General features: G+C 42.4%; 1 protein-coding gene across 1 annotated transcript in view; it reads right to left on the bottom strand.

The window, feature by feature from the left end:
• Window positions 1-5,317: 5,317 nt before the first annotated feature.
• The window catches only part of LAMA3 (laminin subunit alpha 3), a 248,463-nt gene continuing 232,111 nt past the window's right edge, over window positions 5,318-21,669 (bottom strand). Inside the window, 20 exon segments of the mRNA XM_079108746.1 lie at window positions 5,318-6,007; window positions 6,009-6,062; window positions 6,064-6,113; window positions 6,861-6,868; window positions 6,870-6,904; window positions 6,906-6,979; window positions 9,088-9,181; window positions 11,199-11,272; window positions 11,275-11,328; window positions 11,429-11,512; window positions 11,515-11,541; window positions 11,544-11,575; window positions 11,577-11,584; window positions 14,368-14,495; window positions 14,498-14,507; window positions 16,642-16,656; window positions 16,658-16,782; window positions 16,785-16,819; window positions 21,286-21,418; window positions 21,421-21,454. Coding sequence (XP_078964872.1) covers window positions 5,966-6,007; window positions 6,009-6,062; window positions 6,064-6,113; window positions 6,861-6,868; window positions 6,870-6,904; window positions 6,906-6,979; window positions 9,088-9,181; window positions 11,199-11,272; window positions 11,275-11,328; window positions 11,429-11,512; window positions 11,515-11,541; window positions 11,544-11,575; window positions 11,577-11,584; window positions 14,368-14,495; window positions 14,498-14,507; window positions 16,642-16,656; window positions 16,658-16,782; window positions 16,785-16,819; window positions 21,286-21,418; window positions 21,421-21,454 — 1,116 coding nt within the window. The 3' untranslated portion in view covers window positions 5,318-5,965.

Genomic DNA, 21,669 nt, shown 5'->3' with positions numbered 1-21,669 from the left:
TCCATCTGGAATTAATTTTGTTATAGTATGTAAATAGTGATCTCTCTTTCTCTAATTTTTCTACTACTTAGTCAATTACCCAATGTGTTAGTTAGTTTTTCATCTCTGTGACCAAAATACATGATAAGAAAACTTAGGGGAGGAAAAGTTTATTTTGGGCTCAGAATTTCAGCACTTCAGTTCATGGTTTACTGACTCCCTTGCTCTGGGCCAAAGGTGAACAGAACATCATGGAGAATAGGCATGGTGGAGATCACTGATCCACTCATGGGAGCCAAGAAGAAGGAGGAGAGAGAGAGAGGGAGAAGGGGGGGGGGTGGGAGGAGGGGAAAGAGAGAGAGAGAGAGAGAGGAGAGAGAGGAGAGAGAGAGACGAGAGAGAACAAGGAGAACCAGGGACAATAGATCAATCCTCAAGGGAACACACCAGTGACCTCTTTCTCCACATGTGCCCCACCTGCCTACGGTTATCAACCAGTAGTCCATTCAAATCAAATGGATTAATCCACGGATGGCATTAGAGCTTTCATAATCTAATCATTTCACTTCTGAAAATCCCTTTATGACAAACATGAGTTTTTTCAGGGTACACTTCAAATCCAAATCATCTGATCAAAAATGATAGAATGTTATCATTTCAGCCTATTCATCCTAGATTAAAAAAAAAAAAAAAAAAAAAACAACGACAACAAAAAACAGCAAAAGCACTCTTCTTGGGCTGAAAGAGCAAGAAAATGTGTCATCTAACTTTTAACCATGGAAGCTAAAGTTGCTAAAAATGAGCCATCTCTTGTTTCCAGAAGCCCTTTGAACTCTATTTTTCCTCATGTAGTTGGAAAGAGAGATGGCTGACTTTGCTTGCTCTGGAAGATTGATCAGGCAGGGAAGATACAGGAAATATGAGGCTGGATTCCAGTATTTGCTTGGATACTTAGGTAGCATGACACGACCTTGGAATTTGGAAAAGCATTCCTCTTTTCTTTGCCTGTGATGGACTAAGCAGATATATGTTAAATTTATTTCTAAACCGTAAAGTGCTATTCAAATATAAGGTATCATTAGTAGCAATGAACATTATTATTCAGAAGATATTCCCCATTGGTAAACAAGCTGAAATTCACACCACAATCTGGTTATTATTAAATCAAAGTGATCAAAGAATTTCATGATACTGGTTGACACAATACGCTTACAAGATATTTTTCACTGTTTTTGTGAAAACAAGAATTCTTTGTAACACAATATAATATTGTCAAAATCTAGCACAAGATCTCTGTCTATGCTTTGGGAGGTGTCTAAGTTTGGATTCCCTGGAGCAGACCCTGAGCCCTTGCAGGTATTTTATCTGAGAGATGAAGGACATGCAATAATAGGGGAAGGGAAATGAGGGAGGGAGAGAGGGGAGGAAAGGCAGACAATGAAGGAATATTCCCAAACACCTCCCAATGTGGATGACTAGATTGTAATCCTGGCTGGGGAACCTCCAGAAATCAGAGTAGAATTCGTGTTCCTAGGTGTAATGGTTAATTTGAATTGTTAACTTGGTTGGATTTAGAGATGCTGAAGATTAGGAGGCTTCTGGATGTATCAAGGAGGATACGTCTAGGAATGATTGGCATGTGGTAAAGTGGAGACCCTCCCTCAATGTGGGCAGCACCATCCAATAGGTTGGAGATTTGAATGGAATAAATGTTGGAAGAACAAGGAAGCAGCAGCAGCATGTAAGCTCAACACTTCTTGAATGGGTTCTTGATTGCTGCTGTGATCCCCTGAGGATAGCAGACTCTCACTCCTTCACTCTTTCAAGTAGACTCTGCTAGTGATTTCCCCAGGAAGTTTCCAGAAGCCTACAGTCTTGGACTGGGGTAGCATGGTTGATCCCTCTTGTTTTGAGTCTTCAGCATCTTGGGACTGCACAGCTGTTGCTTCCTCCAACTCACCAGCCTGCAGACGGCCATTGTGGACTATACAGCTTCTGTAAGGCAATCTAATAAATCCCCTTTGTATAAACATACCTCCTGTTGGTTCTGTTCCTCTACAGAACCCCAGACTAATGCCATAAGACTGTGGGAACTGGACACCGACTCTCATTGGTCAATGCTGGAGGGATACACCTGAGAATTAATCCTCCCTTGCAGCTCACCTGCTGTACAGGTGGGCAAAGCTGACTTCATCAGCCAGAGAAAGGCTTCAGTCAAAGAATGCTTCTACTGCAGAGGTTTCTTCTTAATTGGAAGTATACCTACTTAGGTACATAACAATGCTACACAACACCTACATAACACAGAGGGAAATCAGGAAAAGTGACAAACATCAATCAAAGCAGAATAGGAAAGATCCTTATTAGGTCTTTGGCTTTTATTCTTTTGAATATTTGAATTCCAGATACTTTCTAGAAATAACTCATGCTGAAGGAAGCATTTAACTTTTGACACTTCTATTCCATGATATATTCTTTTCCATGTGATATTTTCATCACATTTTACATCTATCATCTCTAACTCTGAGAGATGATTTGCAAAGTAGGGGAGGTAATATCTGTTCTAACTTCTGAATATTCTAAACTTCACAGCAGAGAGCCTGCATACTTAAACCTCAGCTGAAACTTTAGGGTCAAGACAGCAGGAGTAGCACAGAAACAAGAGACTTCTAAGATCAACAGTTCTTCTCTGGAGTATGTGTGGGATTTCCTCTTCTTGTAGGAAAGTAGGATTGAATGGATTATGAAGAAGGTAAGGAACAGAAGTCAAACCCTACTGGAAGCTGGACTTGTCAGGAGCTGTCACAGCAGCAGCTACTCTTTGGTCCAGGAAGTGATTCAAAAGGCCCATAATGCATTTCAACCTGCCAGAGGTTACCCACACCAAAGACACTGCCTTCTTAGGAAAACATGGATATTAATATTATTTTCTGTTGACAGCACTTCAGTTGAATGCTAGATAAATTGGGTCACTTATTTTCCAGAATATACTACAGTGATGACATATATACCACCTTTTCTTTATCCATTCATCTGTTGAAGGACCCCTAGGTGGTTCCATAGTTTAGCTTTTGTGAGTTGAGCTGCTGTAAACATGATGTAACTGTATCAATGTACTATGCTGTTTCTTTTGCTGTGCCAAAGTTGCTTAGTTTGTTATAATCCTTTTGCTTTTGTTGTCTTTGCTTTAAGGGTCTTATCTTTAAAAAATGCCTATATCGCTGTATTGAAGTGTTTTCCCAGTATTTTCTTCTAGCAGTTTCATAATTTAAGGTCCTTTAGATCGTTGATCCATTTTGAGTTCATTTTTGTAAATGGTGAGAGTCAGGAGTCTAATTTCATTAATCTGCATTGGATATTTAGTTTTCCCAGTACCATTGATTGAAAGTACTGTCCTTTCCCCTAGTATGTTTCTGGCACCTTTGTCAAAGGTGCTATGGATGCATGAATTTATTTCTGGATTCTCCATTCCATTTTGCTGGTCTGTGTATTGGCTTTTATATCAGTACCATGCTCTTTTTGTTACTATAGCTCTGTGGTATGTTTTGAGGTCAGATATTGTGATGTCTTAAGCTTTATTCTTTCGTCCATAATACTTGATTATTTGTGGTTCCATTTCTCTCTTTTTCTTTCTTTCTTTTAACATGGGCAATACTGGTAAGAGCAATGACAGAAAGTGACAGATGTATTATTTTCTAGTTTCCCCATTTGCCCAACAATATAACTTAATCCACCAGCATAGAACTTCTGGCACCACATCTACATATTTGAGAATGAAAAACAGAAACAAAATCAGAATATTCTTGCTAATTGTCTTCAGGGTGAGAAACAATTATTCTCCCAAAGTAGAGGGCAGAGTCTTGAGATGATGAATACCATTTACTGGAAATGCTTTTTCAGTTCTTGCTCATAAAGGCTCCCATGACCTCCGAATGTAAAGAGTACCTTTTCACTGCCAGAAGGTTTGAGTCCCCATGAATTTTGAATGTGTGGTTTATTTCACTCTACACTGAGTCCTCAATAAAAAGAGAATTGAGAATTTCAAAGAGTAAAGAACCAGAAATTTGTGCAACACTTGAGACTCCATGAATGCACACCAATAGCACGGTACACACTTACTGATTAATCCATCCCTTGCTAAAAGGCTTTTGATAATTTATCAGTAGCTTGGATTGCATCATACTCAGGGGCAGGCATTCCTGGACAGTCACAATGAAGCTGTGCATCCAGTGATAGATGTTGGCATGGTGTCTAGGCAAAAGGCAAATCTCAGGAGGTATTTATTATTCCTACAGGGATTATGAGTCCTCAGAAATGAAATCTATATTCTGGAAAATAAGTGACCCAATTATCTAGCATTCAAACTGCAGTGCTATCAACAGAAAATAATATCAATACTCATGTTTTCCTAAGAAGGGCAGTGTCCTTGGTGAGGGGAACCTCTGGCAGGTTCAAGTGCACTTGTGGGTCACTTCTTGTTATTACAGAATGGAGGGGAAATCATAGGATGAGTCAGTGATGAATTAACTGCCCCTTTGTGATGAATCTAGGAAGTTCTAACAAATAATCAGTATGATTGAATAACCCTATAGATCCAGTTAGACTAAAACCAGGAACCCAGAAGAGAGAAGTGTAGGTTCAGAAAAGACCTGCCAGAGACAGGTAAAATGGACAATCTTCCTGCTGATTCAGATCCTGGGTGTTTAATTGCGTGGGGAAGTTTTTCATTTGAGAATCGATGCTTTCAGAAAACACATGACTTAGTCATTTAATTCAGCCTCTCACCCAACAGAGCGTCTCTAAGGACACCCCACTCAACCTCCATATGATGGGGTCCTGGATACCTCTCCAGGAGAACATTTCAGTTTTGTACAGATTGGGTTATTAGAGAGCATGCCCATAAGACCTCAGTGTGTCTGTCATAAAAGAACATGACTCAGTTTCACAGGTGGAGGGCAATATCTATAACGGACACCCCACAGGATTATCAAGCCCAATTTTTAGAATTGTGTTTTTCTCCTGTTGAACAGAGACACAATGTGAAAGACACAGAAATGCTTTCATAGTCTAGTATGGTCTAGTACATCTACTAATTTTAGATAAACTAAAAGTGATTCTCCTTCTCATGTATTCCTATTAGTTTGACATACAAAGTGGCAGTTATGGTACATATATCCATCCCCAGTTCCCGTACTAGGTGGTTTGTGCCCCTCAGAAATTGATAACTATAATCTAGACTGGTTGGTAGTGAACCAGTGAAGGCAAGGCTTGGGGGGGGGGGGCGGTTCATGGGCTTCACTAATTGACCTTAGTGACCCTCAGTAGTTGAATTTGTAATTTACTAGTTTACGAAGATTTATTTCCCCAATTGAATTGCATATTCCTGAAGGGCAGGAATTACTTCATATACTTCAGGGTAATTCACATTACTGAGCACACAGAATCTCCCAGAATGTGCTTGATAACTGTTTGTATAAAACCATATTGTAGGAAGCACACTGTACATGTGTTAAGGAATTAACACAGTAAAATGACCATCAAACCCTTGGTTTTACACTAATAAAGCATCATAAGAAGAAGAGTACACTGCATTTATTTAACTCCATAAATTATAACCCTTTATCATAAGCAAAGTTTAATATTTTAAAGTGCTCTAAAGAGATTTATCTTTTTAAACAAGTGGAGGGAAATGTTCTTTAAAAGACATTTAATTTTTAGTGGAAGATATCGCCAAAACATCATGTGTATGCTTGAAAACAGTTTGCTCATCTTCTCGAGACGTGGGATTTTTCTGTATAAAAACAGATACAGCACTAACTGGCCAAAATGATGGGTCTATGAGATTGGAAATAAAAATCAGATTTGCTCTTAAACTTGTTCCGATGGTGTCTGAGTCAAGAATGACCTTGAATGGGGAAGGGAGGCACATTGGGTCCTCCCTCAGTGCTTATGAAGGTGAGTTTCCTTGCTGGGTAGAAGCCTGAGGTTAGTGGTCAGGGCAGCCATTCAGACTGACAGATCCCTGGACCTTCTGTGGCTTCAGAAACAGAGACAGGGATGTGGTTGACTTGAATATTCTTCAGGACAGCCAAAAAATGATTTCCACACCGGGAGTTTCAGTGTCTTCAAATTGGCTGAAAGAGAAAAGCCAGAGGCACTGGGTGGATAGATCATAGTGTCAGCTGAATACACCCTGAGTTTTTGCAAGAGAATCTTATTAGAAAGCGCTGACGGAACCCCAGGTCATCCCATCCGGGCATTTTCTCCACTTGAAAGCTGACGTCTGATGCGGCACCTGCTGTGATAAATTGCCAGCAAGGCTACTCAAGTTCTTCAGAGGAGATTCCACAGCTGGAATCAATAGATAACAACTCTGGACTCTGCTGCTTTTTATGGGTCATGAAAGGCCTATAAAATTAACAACCAGACTATGAGAAGGACATACAACAATGAAGAATTTAAAAGGTTCTTTCCAGGCAAAATTTCAGCCTTGAACTTGATTCCCTCCTTACCCACCTGATTCTCCCATTTCTGTCCCAAGAAAACCTCCTAATTTTAGCAGTAAAACTAACCACCTGGAAGGAGAGGCAAGTTTTTTTAGCCCTTCTGATTCTTTGCTTATCTCAGGTTTCTGGGTTAATGTAACCTCTTAAGAGAGGCTTATAAATTATAGGCTTGGGTAAGGGGATGCAGCAATTTGGCCTGGACTGCCCTGAATGTGCGCAAGCTAGGAGCGAAGGGCCTCCTGGTCTCCACCACCCAGACAAAGGCTGCCCTGTCAATTACCTATCTGCTGGGCATGATATATACTGGGCTAAGAAGAAAATGTTAAGAGCCAAGATGGAGTAACAGGATGTAGAAGAACTCAGAACCAGGGTTACTGGGACACTCCAATGTGTAGTGGCCCTTGGGTGCTGTCAGGCAGGTAAGGTGAGCTGTCCAGCTGTGTAGCTGCTGTCTGTGTCCAGTTCCAGGTGCAGGATGTGTTGTTTGATGGTGACTGGAAAGGAAAGAAAGGAAGCTGAATGGGTCTGTCACATGAGAGCCCTTCCCACTGCTTAACACCTGCATGATTGTGTCACTATGGGCTTCCTTTTAACTCGTCCCCACAGGACCCGTGGGACTACTGGGTGTAGGCAGTCTGTAGCTTCAGGATACATTTCAACTAACTTCTTAACGCCAGGCAGTGTTCATCTTCAAAATGAATCTTCAGGGAAGGACGTTATTATTTATTCCAAGATATGAGACTGTAACTCTAAGACTTGAGCAGAAGGCCTGGTTCTAAAGAGCTGGGGTTTGGGCCCGGATCTCCTGTTTCCAGAAGTCAGGTTTACTTTGTTACTTTCTACTGATCTCAGCTACTTTCTACAAAAGCACCAATTTCTGAAAACTGGCACCAAGACAATGACCACAATTTTGACCCTTGACATCAAAGTCCTCCCATGTTGACAATCTGAGCTAACTGCAATGTAGTCAGCTTTCAGGGGAGTCAAGAAAAGACCACTTTTAACTCAAAAAACTCTACACCAAGAATACAAATAATCCAATCAACAAATGGGCTAAGGAAATGAACAGACACTTCACAGAAGAAGATGTACAAGCAATCAACAGGTATATGAAAAAATGTTCAACATCTCTAATAATAAGAGAAATGCAAATCAAAACTACCCTAAGATTCCATCTCACCCCAATTAGAATGGCGACTATCAAGAACACAAGCAACAATAGGTGTTGGCGAGGATGTGGGGAAAAAGGTACACTCATACATTGCTGGTGGGGCTGCAAATTAGTGCAGCCTCTCTGGAAAGCAGTATGGAGATTCCTCAGAAAGCTTGGAATGGAACCACCATTTGACCCAGCTATCCCACTCCTTGGCCTATACCCAAAGGACTTAAAATCAGCCATACTAACAGAGATAGTTCATAGCTGATCAATTCACCCATAGCCAGATTGTGGAAACCAACTAGATGCCCTTCAGTTGATGAATGGATAAAGAAACTGTGGAATATATATACAATGGAAGATTACTCTGCCATGAAGAATGATAAAATTATGGCATTGCAGACAATGGATGAAATTGGAGAAATCATGCTAAGTGAGATAAGCCAATCTCAAAAAACTATAAAGGACGAATGACCTTGCTGATAAGCGGATGAGGACATATACTGGGGGGTGGGAGGGGTTAGCATTAGGGTCAGGGTTTAGGGTTAGGTTAAGGAGGGTGGTAAGAATAGAGGAAGGAAGGACTGTATAGAGGAATAGGAGGGGTGGGAGGGGAGGGGGGAAGGGGAAAAATAACAGAATGAATCAAACAACATTGCCCTATGTAAATTTATGTTTATACAAATGGTATGCCTTGACTCCATGTACAAATAGAGAAACAACATGTATCCCATTTGTTTACAATAAAAAAATAATACATTAAAAAAAAAGAAAGACCACTTTTTACGGAAGGCATTTTGCCAATGCAGGTCACATATCTCTAAACTAATATCCACAGGTTATTAATAAAATAACAGATTCTATTTAAGAGGATAGGGCTGCTCTTTACCTTTGGTTTGTCTAAGTAGTTTGCATTAACATTAAATGATTGTTAAAAAATAATACTACAAGGAGCTTTAATAATATAATACTAAAAGCAGAACACTCACTATGCTTTAGACACTGGGCCAAGCACTTTACACACATTATCCCATTTCTTGTTCACAACCCAGGAGGTATGTACCATTTTTATCTCAATTTTACAGATGAGGAAACTGAATGTAAAGAGCACTTAAGTAGCTTGCTCAAGGTCACACAGGGTAAAGGAGAGACCTGGGATTGAACTGACTTCAGAGTTCCAATCTGAATCACAATATTAGATTACCTTGAAAAAAAAAAAAAAAAAAAAAAACCAAAAAACCAAAAATGAGGTATGTCATGGAGAATTGGAGGCAGCAACCTTGAACCATTTAAACACAATTGGGATTGAGAATGGACATTTTAACCTGGTGGGTTGACCTTGGTCATGCACTATGGATGGATGGACTAAAGCTGCCTTTGACATATTCAATACAGAAGAAAGGAGAATGTTTTAGTATATGAACAATAGGCTACTGGATGACATACCTGCCACTGAGTGCCACTGTCCATCACAAAGAGACTGATTTGGTGTGACTGATGTCAAGGTCCCACCTGCTCCACTGTCCATAGAGGCGGTGACCTGGAACACACATGCATTTTTCTATTTCCTTTTCAAAGGTAGGTGGAGTCAACTTTCCCCTGCCCTCTTTTCTTTCTTTCCCTAAGCGTGGCCATGCAGACAGCCTACAAGCATGTTGAATATTTGTCCCCAACTCCTGTACCAGGTGATCACTAAGGCTCCTGAAAAATTCCTCTGCTGTATCCCTCCCAGGCAAGCAAGCTGCAAATCCAGGAAGCTGCAAATCTAGGCCCAGTTTGACCTTGCTAGTAATGGCAAGGAGCTGTTCCCTCCCAGTTCAAACCCTGTCCCCATCTGCCCTACTCAAAGATTACAGCTGAATACCAACCATCCTCCTTAACAGTTAATATGGGACAATGAATCTGTTTAGAAGATCAGAGAAATTGGAAGGCAAAAATTCTGGTGGAGGTTTACACTGTTGCAAGGGTCAGATAATAATAATAACCCGATGATGCATTATAGTTACAGTATCTCATCTGAGATGTTAGACAAGCCAACAGATTGTCTTTGTACTGGGCATGTGTCTGGCATCAGGCACTCAACATGTCTTGTGTAGAATCCTACCTTCCCAATCTCTAGGTCAGGGACCCTTCAGGATCTTCCAAGGGTTGAATTAAGGTGAATGAAAATGAGAGGACTAAAGAAGTGTCATTGTAAATAATTTACATTTAATTTGCCTCTAACTAGATGGGGCAGTCTATTGATAGGCAACTTTTTTTTTGCGGTACTGGGGATTGAACCCAGGGCCTTGTGCTTGCAAGGCAAGCACTCTACCAACTGAGCTATCTCCCCAGCCCCCATAGGCAACTCTTGAGGTAAACAATGTCATTGATGGCATAAAGGTCCTCAGGTCTTGATTTTGTTTTCTTGAGTTTATTTCCTATCCATAAACTCCCACTGGACACCTTCCCTGAAAAACCAGCTTTGTCCCATCTATCCACAGATGGGTAGTTGCTTATTCCTCTGGGTGACTGGGGATCTGCTCAGAGTCAATGGTTACAACTCCAGTAAAAATTATTCCAGGGGCTGAGGATGTAGCTCAGTGGTAAAGCACTTGCTTAGCATGTAAGAGACCTTGGGTTCAATCCACAGCACTGCACGCACACACACACACACACACATGCACACACACACACACACACACGCACACACACACACACACACACACAGAGTACTAGGAGTTTGGTTCATTTTATTCTATTCTGGCACTTTTTTCACATTTAAAAGGTGTGGAAGGATGGAGATTAAAAAAAAAAAATGGTGCAGCATCAATCTTTGCCTTGAGGGCTATGAAAGGCTTCCTGGAAGAATTTTTCAAGATATTTCTCTGAGAAGGAAGGAGACCTACTGCATGGTTGAGAATAGGATATTGACACAAGCCTGGGAGTGATGAAAGGGGAGAGACAGGAAAGCATACACTGAGGAAGGAATCCATGAAAAAACAAAGGACAGCCAGTGTGGGACCCAGCAACCAGCTTGGCTGTGGGGAGCAGAGGGCTGGAATTGTGTAGAGAGATGAGGGGTATCCGGAGCTGATGGCATGGCCCAGGACCACGGGCACAGATGTGCTATGTGTAGACAGCCAGTAGGAGGACAGGCTTTGTTGATTCTGGCCCTACGCTTCGGAATTAAAGTAAGGATGTGATGAGGGTGAAAGGAAGGAGGGGCATGAACATTTATGGGGTACATGGTGGCCCTAGGAAATAAAAATTATATCCACATTCTATAGACACTGCAGTGAGCTGAGAGAGTTTAAGCAACTTCCCTAGGGCCCTACAACTAAGTGATGTGTCTGGAATTCAGCCCAACTTGTTAGTGTTTCCTGGTTTTGAAAATGAAAAGGAGAAAACATGAGGACAAATTACTTGCTGAGGGAAAACAGGAAGGTAACCCCAGAGCTAGGTCTCTTCAACATAAAATTGGGCTCCAGCTTTTCCCATAATTTCACCTACCATGGTCTCCAGAAATGGCATTCTGGTTGCCATCTACCCTTTCCAGGTCATCAACTGTCACATACCTTTCCTGCCTCCATATAAACACTTAGGTGCTGTCCTGGTTGGCTTCTGATGTGTCTGAGAATTCCAGTAAGATTCTGGGGCGGATGCTAAAAACGAGTTTAAATTCTGGCCCCAATAACACAGAATTAGCTTTAAAAAAAAACACCACACACACAACAGTTAAAACATCACAATTAAAGAATAAAGATGGTTCTCAAGACTTAGAGATACTCTACTAAACTGCTTCTACCCAAGATGACATGACCTCCTCCTTGGGAGAAATAAATGCCTTTCTCTAAAAAGCCTCCCAAGCAAGGAGAAACCCCAAAGCTTGAGAAGGGGAATCCAAGGGTGTTAAATCAACTGAAAGTTCCTCAGGCATCCCACAAAGCTGTTTGGGGAGGCTCTGTAACAAGCAGAAAAGGAAAAAATCATTATTACAACAACTCAGAAGTGCAGTGGTGGCCAAAGTTAAGGGCACTTCAGTCTGTCATTCATTCATCCTGCTTCAAAAAGTCAGGTGGGCCTGACTGTGCCATTTGGCTTTCTGCCCACAGTGTCAAGGAAAAACCTTCATACCAGATGTGTGGTGGTTGGTCCAAGCTTGATGGTGTCACCAAACCAAGCAGTGTGTGTAGGCGGGAGGGGCAGTGGAGGCTTCCGGCTTGTGCTGGACGAAGAACAAGGAGTATGACCTAATCCTGGTCCACACAGGCTGAGCCTCAACAGGGGGAAATTTCCACCCCAAAGTTCACCAGAGCTAATTGTCTCTTTGCAGGTATAAACCACTTCTTTGGGTTTTATTGAGCATGTGCTAGCTTAAGGCAGGGCAGGCTGATCTGAAAAATGAGGCCAAAAGTTCCAAAATAATAAAGTGCAAAACAGCTCCCTACACTGTTAGCCTCAGTGTCCTACCCACAAATCACGAAGGCTGTGGAGTTAAAATAAGATGCTGTGTGCATCATCAGTTGGGCTTGTGGGAGGTCCTTGCCTGCCTGAAGCTGGCTGGAACGGGGGCTCCTCACCTGGGCCAGGGATGGGCTTCTGAGAATTTATAACCCCTTGTGTTTTTATACTAGGTGTTCTCATTTTTCTGGGAAGAAGGACCATAAGAATCAGAAAATTCTCAAAACATTCATAAATTCTAAAAAAAAAAAAAAAAAAAGTTTAAGAATCATTGAAAACATCCCTACTTCCCTTCTATAATAAAAGTTTTTCGGACCCTGGAATCTAGACGTAAGAGAAGTGGTTAGTTTTAAGAGAAAATGATAATATTAGAGATGTATGTGGTACCAGTGTCAACTATAAGCTGCTGATTGGTTTCCTCGTGAAATCTTTAGTTTTTTTTTTTTTCAAGATTTGTTATGTTATCACATGACAATGAAAGACCAGAGTCTGAAACCAAGTGCAGGACTCCGCAGATGAGCTGCAACCTGCTACTGAATTCCTGTAGGACTGAGTATGCTTCTGGTGTTCAAGAAGCACCACCCTTGGAAAAGATATGGAAGAGGGTTAAACAATGGTTTATATTCCCAGGCTGCAGGAGGGCCACAAAGTAAAACCTTCACTCTGAAATACTGTCACTGGGTGCCATATTTTCCCAATGTTGGGAAACCAGGTGACTTTAAGAGAATCTATTCAGGTCAAAGACTGCCCAAATTGTGCCCTGAATGGCTACTCCCTCCTGTGATTTCTCTGAGAGACAAATAGATACGAGGGTAGGGAAAAGTAAACATTAGCATTGAGGATCCTCTTTAGCACTGAATATGTTGTGTATTACACATATTGTATACATGTATTATATTGCATTGCAATAAACATATGTTTTACATTGTGTATACATGTAAAAGTCAGTGTATATAATAAACTAAGACAAGATTTTCTTGGTTTTTGGAATTCTGGCCTGGCCCTTAGCCCTGGTCAAATTGCAAGTGGGCAGGCTGTGCCCTGTAGAGATACCTCGACTTTGGCTAGATCAGTCTGAGCTCGAGAGCCCAAGCTGGTAAAGACCTAATATGATGATATTATGTCCCTTTAATATGTTCTTTCTGGGTTCCCATTTGAGTATGGGCCCTTCCCTGTCTCACCAAATGCAAACCCACCAGAAGGTGCCACCAGCTCTTGAGGAAAGGAGCAGAAGTTGTGTTTAGGTGGAAGACGGTTCTTAGGCCTTAGTTACTGACAATTTTATTTAACCCTTTAGGAGAAAGGAACTCTGGGAGAAGAGACGGATGCACGAGGTCACTCCATGTATCACAGGTGTGATTACCCTCTGGCAAGGAGGGAGGAGAGAGGCAGGGGGAGGGCATGTCCACAGCTGGCCATAGAACATGACAAACCCAGAAGAGTATCTCTCCCCCTGCAGACAGAGGGAGTCCTGACTGTCCTTATTGGGGCATTCCCAAGTTTGGGTCTTGAGATATTCTATTATTTCATTCACTGACTGTTCAAGGAAATGTTGAGTCAGTTAAGCTTCCCTTTTCCTTTTGGTGCCTCTCTACTAGCAGGCTCTCTACTATGAACTACACCTCTGGCCCTCTTCCTTTGGTGTTCTCTTTCTAGCCCCCTGGTGAGAACAAGGGACACATTTTCAGCTTTGTGATAATAGTCTTCAACAGCCCTAGATCACTTGGCAAGCTCCTTTTTCTTCAAATGAAGAGGTTATAGACCATTATATCCAGTTAGACTTTAATAACTCTGTTTTATTTCCACATATCTGTTTTTATGGCTACCTACTCTTTATGGCAAAAATACTGGGTTTCATTTATGAGACAGAGAAAAGATCCCTTAAAACACATTAAATTCAACAGCAAATTAAGAGAGAGCAAACCATGAAGGAAATCCATTGCTTAAGAACAGCAAGGACAGTGAAGGGGGCACAATTAGCCTGGAATACATTATCTTAATTCAAAATCTCTTTAGATCTACAATCTTAAGCCTGTTTTGATGGAAGAGAAGCTGAGACTCATGAGTATAAAGCCATGCAGAAGACCATATTCAATTCCTCATGGTCAGTGTCTCGACCTGCACCTTAAAAAGAAAAGCTTCAGCAAGGGGAGTGGGCACCTTCTCTGTGGGTTGTGAACATCAGGTATGTAAAAAGTTATTTAAAGTATTTTGAAATCTTAAATATCTCATGTAATCATAATGGTTATAATATAAGGTGAATTATTTTAAATTTACAGCTACCTTTGGCTTCCCTGATGGAGACGATCCCAGGTAAACCTGTTCTTTGGTGCTGATTGTGGAATTTCCAGGCAAACTGCCCTCCTGGGCCCTCAGCCCATCCACAACCAAGCGCCCCTTTCCACCATCGTGCCAAATGCCACCTTCGGAGGAAAGAGAATACATGAATCAAATCTTTACCTCTGACAATCGATGCCATATTTTATTAGTGGTCACAGGAAGCTAACCTTCAGCTAATTTTAAAAGATGTTTTCCTCCTTTTTATGATCAATCACCATGGTTTTGTGAGATTATGGTGTTGAATACATTGATCTAAAAAGGTGAGCTATATAATGCTGGAAATCTAAAGAACAGATACAATGAATTTGGAAATTCAAATAAAAGATGAAAAGCCAAAGGCACAAAACCAACAAATGTTTTTTCAACTAATAGAAGGAACAGTTTGCACAGAGCTGAGAGTGGAAGTCACCCCCCCCTCACCCGCCTGAGGCAGGGCTCCAGAGCAAATGGAAACTACTTCTCTTCTGCCAAGAGGTGCAATGTTTCAACTCCTCGCTACATGTGTCAGGACCCCTGGGCTCTAGTGTGGATTCTGCATCTCATGGCTATGGGACTTTCATTAATTGACCCTGTACTGTCTGCAGACATCCTGGTAGAGTGTGATTGGACAATGCCCCAAGACACTTTAGTAGAGTTTCCAGTTTTCTCTGGCCCTAATAGCTACCTCTGTGGCCGCATTCACCTCCTCTCTAGCTTCTCCATCTCAGTAAATGCCATGCTGTTGACCCAACTGTTGGCCCAAATCCTCCCGCCTGCAATTCCCCCAGCCAGCCTCTGTTCTGCCTTCAGAACACACACATATACCCAGCTCTCCACCTCCACCTCTAGGCCAAGGCAATGGCATCCACCCAGACCTCAGCTCTACTCTAACCCTCCTGTTGCTTCTTCAACTAAATAGAGTTTTTTAAAAAGACATAAATCTGTTCATGTAATTCTGCTTCTTCACAAGCTTAAGTCTCTTCAAAAACTTCAGAGACCCTGGGAATAAAATTCAAAGTTCTTAGCTTGGTTTTCAAGACCTTAAACGATAGGACCTACCTCTTCTCCACTTTACTGTTTTGTGATTGCTCACGAGCTAAATTCCAGCTCAAAGTTTTTCATATTAGCTGTTCCTTCTGCTGTTTCCCATCCTTTTCAACCGAGATCACTCCCGCTGGAGGCCTTTCCTGACTACCTGACCTAAGATATAAGGTAGCTTCCATACCCTGCTTGTCATTTCCTGATTCTTGCTCTTGTAGTTTCTTAAGTGACACCAGTTTCTGACTTTATGTTAAGGATATTTTTGTTTAGATGCTCCAAGAGAGGAAGCAGCTCATGAAACATTGTTGAATGACTATGTGAAAGTCATTCACTTGACTTAAGTCACTGAGTTTTCTGAATACTAGTTCCTTCATTGAAAAAAAAAATAAAATAAAAAGTTCCCTTCGGATTTATACTGTATTTTTTGACATCTAGGATGCCTTCGGGCCAGAGCTGGGATTCAGGGTGTGGATCTTCTCTTTGTAAAATATTCTTCTGTTTTGGAAGGAAGGTGAGAGATGCGGGTGGGCATACTTGTGCTATGGGGAAGGCAATTTTCAGGAGCAGAAAGGGGTCTGGCAGCCTGGAAATTGGCCCTGTAAGAGAGCAATGGGCAGGAAGCAGGGGTAGAAGCAGGCCCGGGGAGTGAAGGAGCCCAGGAAGGTGTGAAGGGGACTGAAGAACATGGGTCAAGTCCATCTTGGCACATGGGATGTTACCCACCGGGCATGGCACCAGTCTCCAGTCCCAAGATGCGGATTGTTCAGGACCTCCAACCACACCAATTCTCCCTACGCCCATGCCTTTCATGCCTGAGAAGTGTTGGGACTCCTGGTTTTGGCTACTCAGACAGTGAATGCACAAACAACTAGAGGTACAGTTGAATATCCCCTTATCTAAAGTGCTTGTTACAGAGTTAGCTTTTGGAATAGTCACATAAATGTAATGAGATCTCTTGGGAATGGGACCCCAAGTCTAACCACAAAATTGATTATGTTCCAAATGTACCTTAGACTTGTAGCTAGGAATTTGGTATATAAAACTTTTAGTATGTCTGTGTTTGACTGTGATCCCTCACAAGCGATTGGGTTTGGAGTTGTCCACTTGCAGTGCCAAGCAGTGTTTTAAAAGTCTAGGATTCTGACACATTTGGATTTGGGTTGTGTATGACTGCACTGATGCAGACCCAGCTCTTACCGTGTGCCACTTCCCCATCATTGTATTTCTCTTTGCTTTTGAGCCTCAATTTTTTGCCTTCTGCTCCCAATGCAAAGGCCAGGCGTCCTTTTGATAGGTAAAGAGCCATGAAGGAGTTCTTGGTGCCAATGTAAACCACAGCCCTCTGGCGGATGTTGTCTGCACATCCACAGCAAAACTGGGATCTGTAGGGAAGGAGCAACAGGCAAGGAAAGGAAAATAGAGGTTTTTAGTTTTCTCAGCTTCTCTGATCTGGGAGATGGGTGGGAAGCAAACACTGAAACTCCCATTTTTCAAATGCATAAGTGAAGCACCACACGTGAGACCCTGGGTTCGGTTCCCAGTTACTACAACAACAACAAAAACAACAACAGCAAACAACAAACAACAACAAAAAAGTCAAATACAAACTAACTGACTGTCTCTCTGGGAACTTTCAGAAGACATTCTAATCCAACTATTAATAGTTTTTTGGTACAAGTTCCTTACCACTTTGGGGAATAACGTGCACTTCTCTGGCAACTTAGTTGGTGGTATAAGTCCTAGTATGTGGCAAGAAAGAACATCCCTGGACTTTTTAAAAAAAATTATATTAAGAAAATTAGGGTAAAACTTACATCATCTTTAAATGTACAACTTTAACCACTTTAAGCACACTGTTCAGTAGTGTTAAGAATATTCATAATAGCTGGGCACCATGGTGAACACTTGAAATCCCAGCAGCTTGGGAGACTGAGGCGGGAGGATCATGAGTTCAAAGGCCAGCCTCAATAAAAGCGAGGTGCTAAGCAACTCAGTAGAGACCCCTGTCTCTAAATAAAATACAAAATAGGGTTGGGATGTGGCTGAGTGGCCATGGTCCCTAGTTAAATTCCCAGTACACCACACACACACACACACACACACACACACACACACACAAAGGAATATTCATAATGATGTACAACAATTTCCAGACCCTTTTCATCTTATAAACTGAATCCCACCATTCAAACAATCATCCCCTGTCCCCTTCTCCCCTCAGCCTGGCAAAGCACCATTCTACTTATGTCTTAATGAACTTGATTGCTCTAGGTCCCTCAATTAAGTGCAATCATACCAGTACTTGTCTCTCTGTGAATGACCGGGTTCACTTAATAACCTGAGCTCTTAAACCAATGAACATGATCCTATTTTGTGTATATTCGTGGGAAGTGTAGGAGGAGTAGGGGACAGCTTGAATGACAAGGATGTGACTCAACTATTAGATATGCGTTTTTTTTGTCTGTAAGACATATTAAGCCGAAAGGCACAGAGGTACAGAGTCACCTTCTCCTACCCACCTCCCTACTTCTTTGACCTTTACAACTTCATCTATGATGGGAAGTGGAATTAGGCAAACATCATGGAGTCCAACAGCGATTGAAAGTTAATAGTTATTTGCATGATGGTTCCCTTATTATGTGCCTATCTGGCTAAGCAAGTTTTACACTCTATGAAGACTCACAACTGTCCACCTATGCAATAAATATTAATGAGCATGTGGTATGTATAAGGACTGTATGGGCTCTGGGAATGCAGCCCTGGATGTTCCTTTCCTTGAGTTGTTTCTGGTACACGTGTGTGAGAGGGCTTCATAAAAGGGCAGCTGATAAACATGATGGAGACACGGGTATCATCACCCGTTGTTACGGTTTTAGATATGGGCGACCCCCAAAAGCTCATATCTGACAGCGCAAGAATGTTCAGAGGTGAAATGATGAGATTGGGAGAGCTGTAACCTAATCAGTGGATTAATCCACTGGAATGGATTAACCAGGTAGTAAATGTAGGCAGATAGGGTATGACTGGAGGAAGTAGATCATGGGGTGGGGGGGGGTAACTTCAGGGTTATAATTTGTCCCTGGTGGAGTAGAGCTCTCTCTGCTTCCTGGTTGCCATGTCCTGAGCTGCCTTTCTCTGCCAAACACTCTACCATGCTACTCTGCCTCATCTTGGACCCAGAGCAATGGAGTCAGTTGTCCGTGAACTAAACCTCTGAAACCATAAGCCAAAATAAACTTTGCCTTATCTAAGTGGATCTTATCGGGTATTTTGATCACAGTGATGAAAAGCACACTAAATACCTATTCGCTGTGGTTCATGTCTAGGGAGACACAGGGCGGGAACTAGGTTCATTCTGCTCACGGCTGTTTCCCCAGAGCCCGGTACACAGGAGGCATTCAATAAGAACTAAATTGGGTTAAATAGTAAATTAAAAATTTGGAGGCTGAAAACTGGAAATGGAAGGAAAAAGTACACTGTTAATCTCTGATTTTTATACTGTGAGGCCAAGATGCACATTTATTCTTCAGATTACCAAGTTTCCTAGAGGGGCAACCATTCTTCAAATGAAAAAGAAATCCATAGTTGTTAAATTAAACTACCCCAGATGGTAACACTGCTCAATGTTTCTCCTGGTGTCTGTGTGCCAGTGCGGAGGGTGGGGAATGAGGGCTGGCCCAATTTGCCAACCTAAAGAGGATGCTGGAACTTGCTCCAGAATGTGAAGTACTTTGCATATGTGGGCTGGTGATCAGACTCCATATTTGTTTCCTAGCACTGTTTCTTAAAGCAATTCTTTCAGAAAGACTAAACTAACTCCAAAAGGCGGCAAGTAGATTCAAATCCATCTCTGATGTTGTCGCTAGGAATCCTCATTGCTGGAGGAAGGGAGGGGAAGCTAAACAACATTTTATAATAATGGGACCAGTTTTTAAAGGAGAGTCAAAACACTGCCGGAATGTACATCAGAATGAGAACTGAACGGTAGAATGTTACAAATCTTGTGACCCCCCTGAATATATAATCTAATTGCTATAATATTTGAGACAAAAATAATTTTAAAATTTCTATTTGCTAAAGATTCTTCACTTTGCCTTTTCAAATGTTACCCTTTCCACTTATGATGGGTAACTTAGTGTTGGAGGCCAAAGGTACTGGGCTTGAATCAAGAAGCAGTGGATAACTCACCCCACTAAATGGGCTGAAGGAAAAGATGGCGGGGGCAGGGGGAGCTGGGGAGGGGCAGAGCTGGTGGAGAAGCTGCAATGGAGAACATGAGGGGCTGGGAAGGGCTTCCAGGGCAGCATGTGTTTCTTTAAGAGAGATGGTGTCATTGAGGTCATCTTGACCAAGAGGGCAGGGCAGTGGGGCATCCCACTGAGAAGTCACCAGGGAAGAAGCAAACTGAGGGACAGCCCCACTCCCTCTGTTTTAGTCTTCTGCTTGCACAGATTTGGCAAATGAGGGATTCTGAGACTTTTTCCTGGGGCAACTGAAGATCTGGAGCTGCCCTTAGAGGCTTTCCCCTTTAGAATGCTGGCATTTCAAGCCCTGTCTGGCCTTCACATCTATCTGCCTGTGAGTCACACCCGTGATTTACTGAGAGGGGTTCTGAGGGCCTGTTTCCTTCGAGGCCATTACCTCTCTTTGCTGCAAGGAAAGCATCAGCCCCATTTAACTGATGAGCAAACGGAGGTCCAGAGATACATAGCATTTTGCTAAAACATGTGAAACAGGCATGGAGGAAAAGCTTATACTTAGAAGAGTGATACTTTATGGTGGCAACACAGATGTGCTTCCTTTGTGAGAACTGTGGGACACGGTTGCTGGCAGCCCCCGGTTGTCACACTCTAGTTTCTGCAGCAGCACTCAGTATGCTTCCAGTCAAGGACTGAGCTTGGTCAGCGTAACTAGAGCCAGGCCACTTACGCCAGATACTGGGCCCTTCTCAGAAGTGGTCCCTGTGGGCCTGGCTGACTTCTCAAAGCTGCACTGCAAGATGAGGTCCTTGTAACTGACCCTCTCCCTGTACCTGTTCCTCCACAGGTGTCTTTAGGACCCTCCCAGCTGCAGGTTCTCTCTGCCTGCATCTGTCCCCTCCCCTGTCACCTTTCACAGGCTTTCCCCACATAAACCCTAGCCCACCTAATCCCACCTTGGCATCCTGTCTCAGAGGAGCTGAGCTGGCATACAGCCTGGGGGCAACATAGCCAGTGTGTGGCCAAGCAGGGATTGTAAGTCACAAGTTCAAGCCCAGGTCTTTTGACCCCTGGACAATACTCCTTCTGTATAGCACTCTTAAAGGAATGATTGGCAACCTTTTTCTTTATGGCTCCTTCAAATCACCTGAAAATGACAAACCTTGTTTTTCTACTTTCTACCAACATGATTCATCTCTCTCCTCCTCCTCCTCCAAAAGGATGCAACTTGTTAGCATAAAAAGTCTAGATGCATTCTCTAAAAATGATCTATCTGGTACTGAGGCTACCTAAAAGAATGATTTTCCTTTCACTACCGAATGCAAGAGAAGAAAGGTGATTTGTCATTGAAATAAATAGCAGCTTTGGAAAAAAAAAATCAGCCTTATTTTTAGAACACTGTCAATTCTAAGCTGGAGCTGAGCTGATTGTTTCAGGCCCGAGCAGCACGCTGTCACGTTTGCAATCCAGCTGGGGGGAAGAGCAGATGGAAGGCAATCATGCTCCCTGTCCTGTGCAGGCTAGCACCTCTCATCACAAAAATGGCAGTGCCACCTTCATTAGTGACAGGCACATGGTGTCATACAGCTAGACTTGTGGTAGGGTTCTGATTTGGCACTGGAGTAGGAAAATTAAAAAATACCTTGGTTTCAGCAACTCCTGGGGAAGTGTGAATAGCAAGTGGCTGGAAGGACTGTCCCCAAACTGGAGGGCTCCTTGACTGGTCTTGGTCTGGAGAGGTAGTGGGCAAGGACTTCGGTCTTGCCATACCTCATGCTCTTCAGGGAAGCCACTGGTGCGTCTTGTAACAGCTGCGTGGGAGAGGAGCAAAAAATGAGTTATCAGGCCAAAGAGAGAAGAATGTTTATCTTGCCAAGTGCCTTGTTCGGATTTTCACTCTTCTTTCTAAGACATGGATTCAATGGGAGAAGCAGAAGAGGCAGCAAATAATCACGTGGGATGGAAGTGCCCACTGAGAACCCTTCCTGTGAGCTCTGAGTGTCAGGAGGGGACGGAAGTGAGAGTC

Source organism: Sciurus vulgaris, assembly GCF_902686455.1.
Source record: "Sciurus vulgaris genome assembly, chromosome: 13".
Lineage (NCBI taxonomy): Eukaryota > Metazoa > Chordata > Mammalia > Rodentia > Sciuridae > Sciurus > Sciurus vulgaris.
This window is presented reverse-complemented; position numbering and strand designations above follow the sequence as displayed.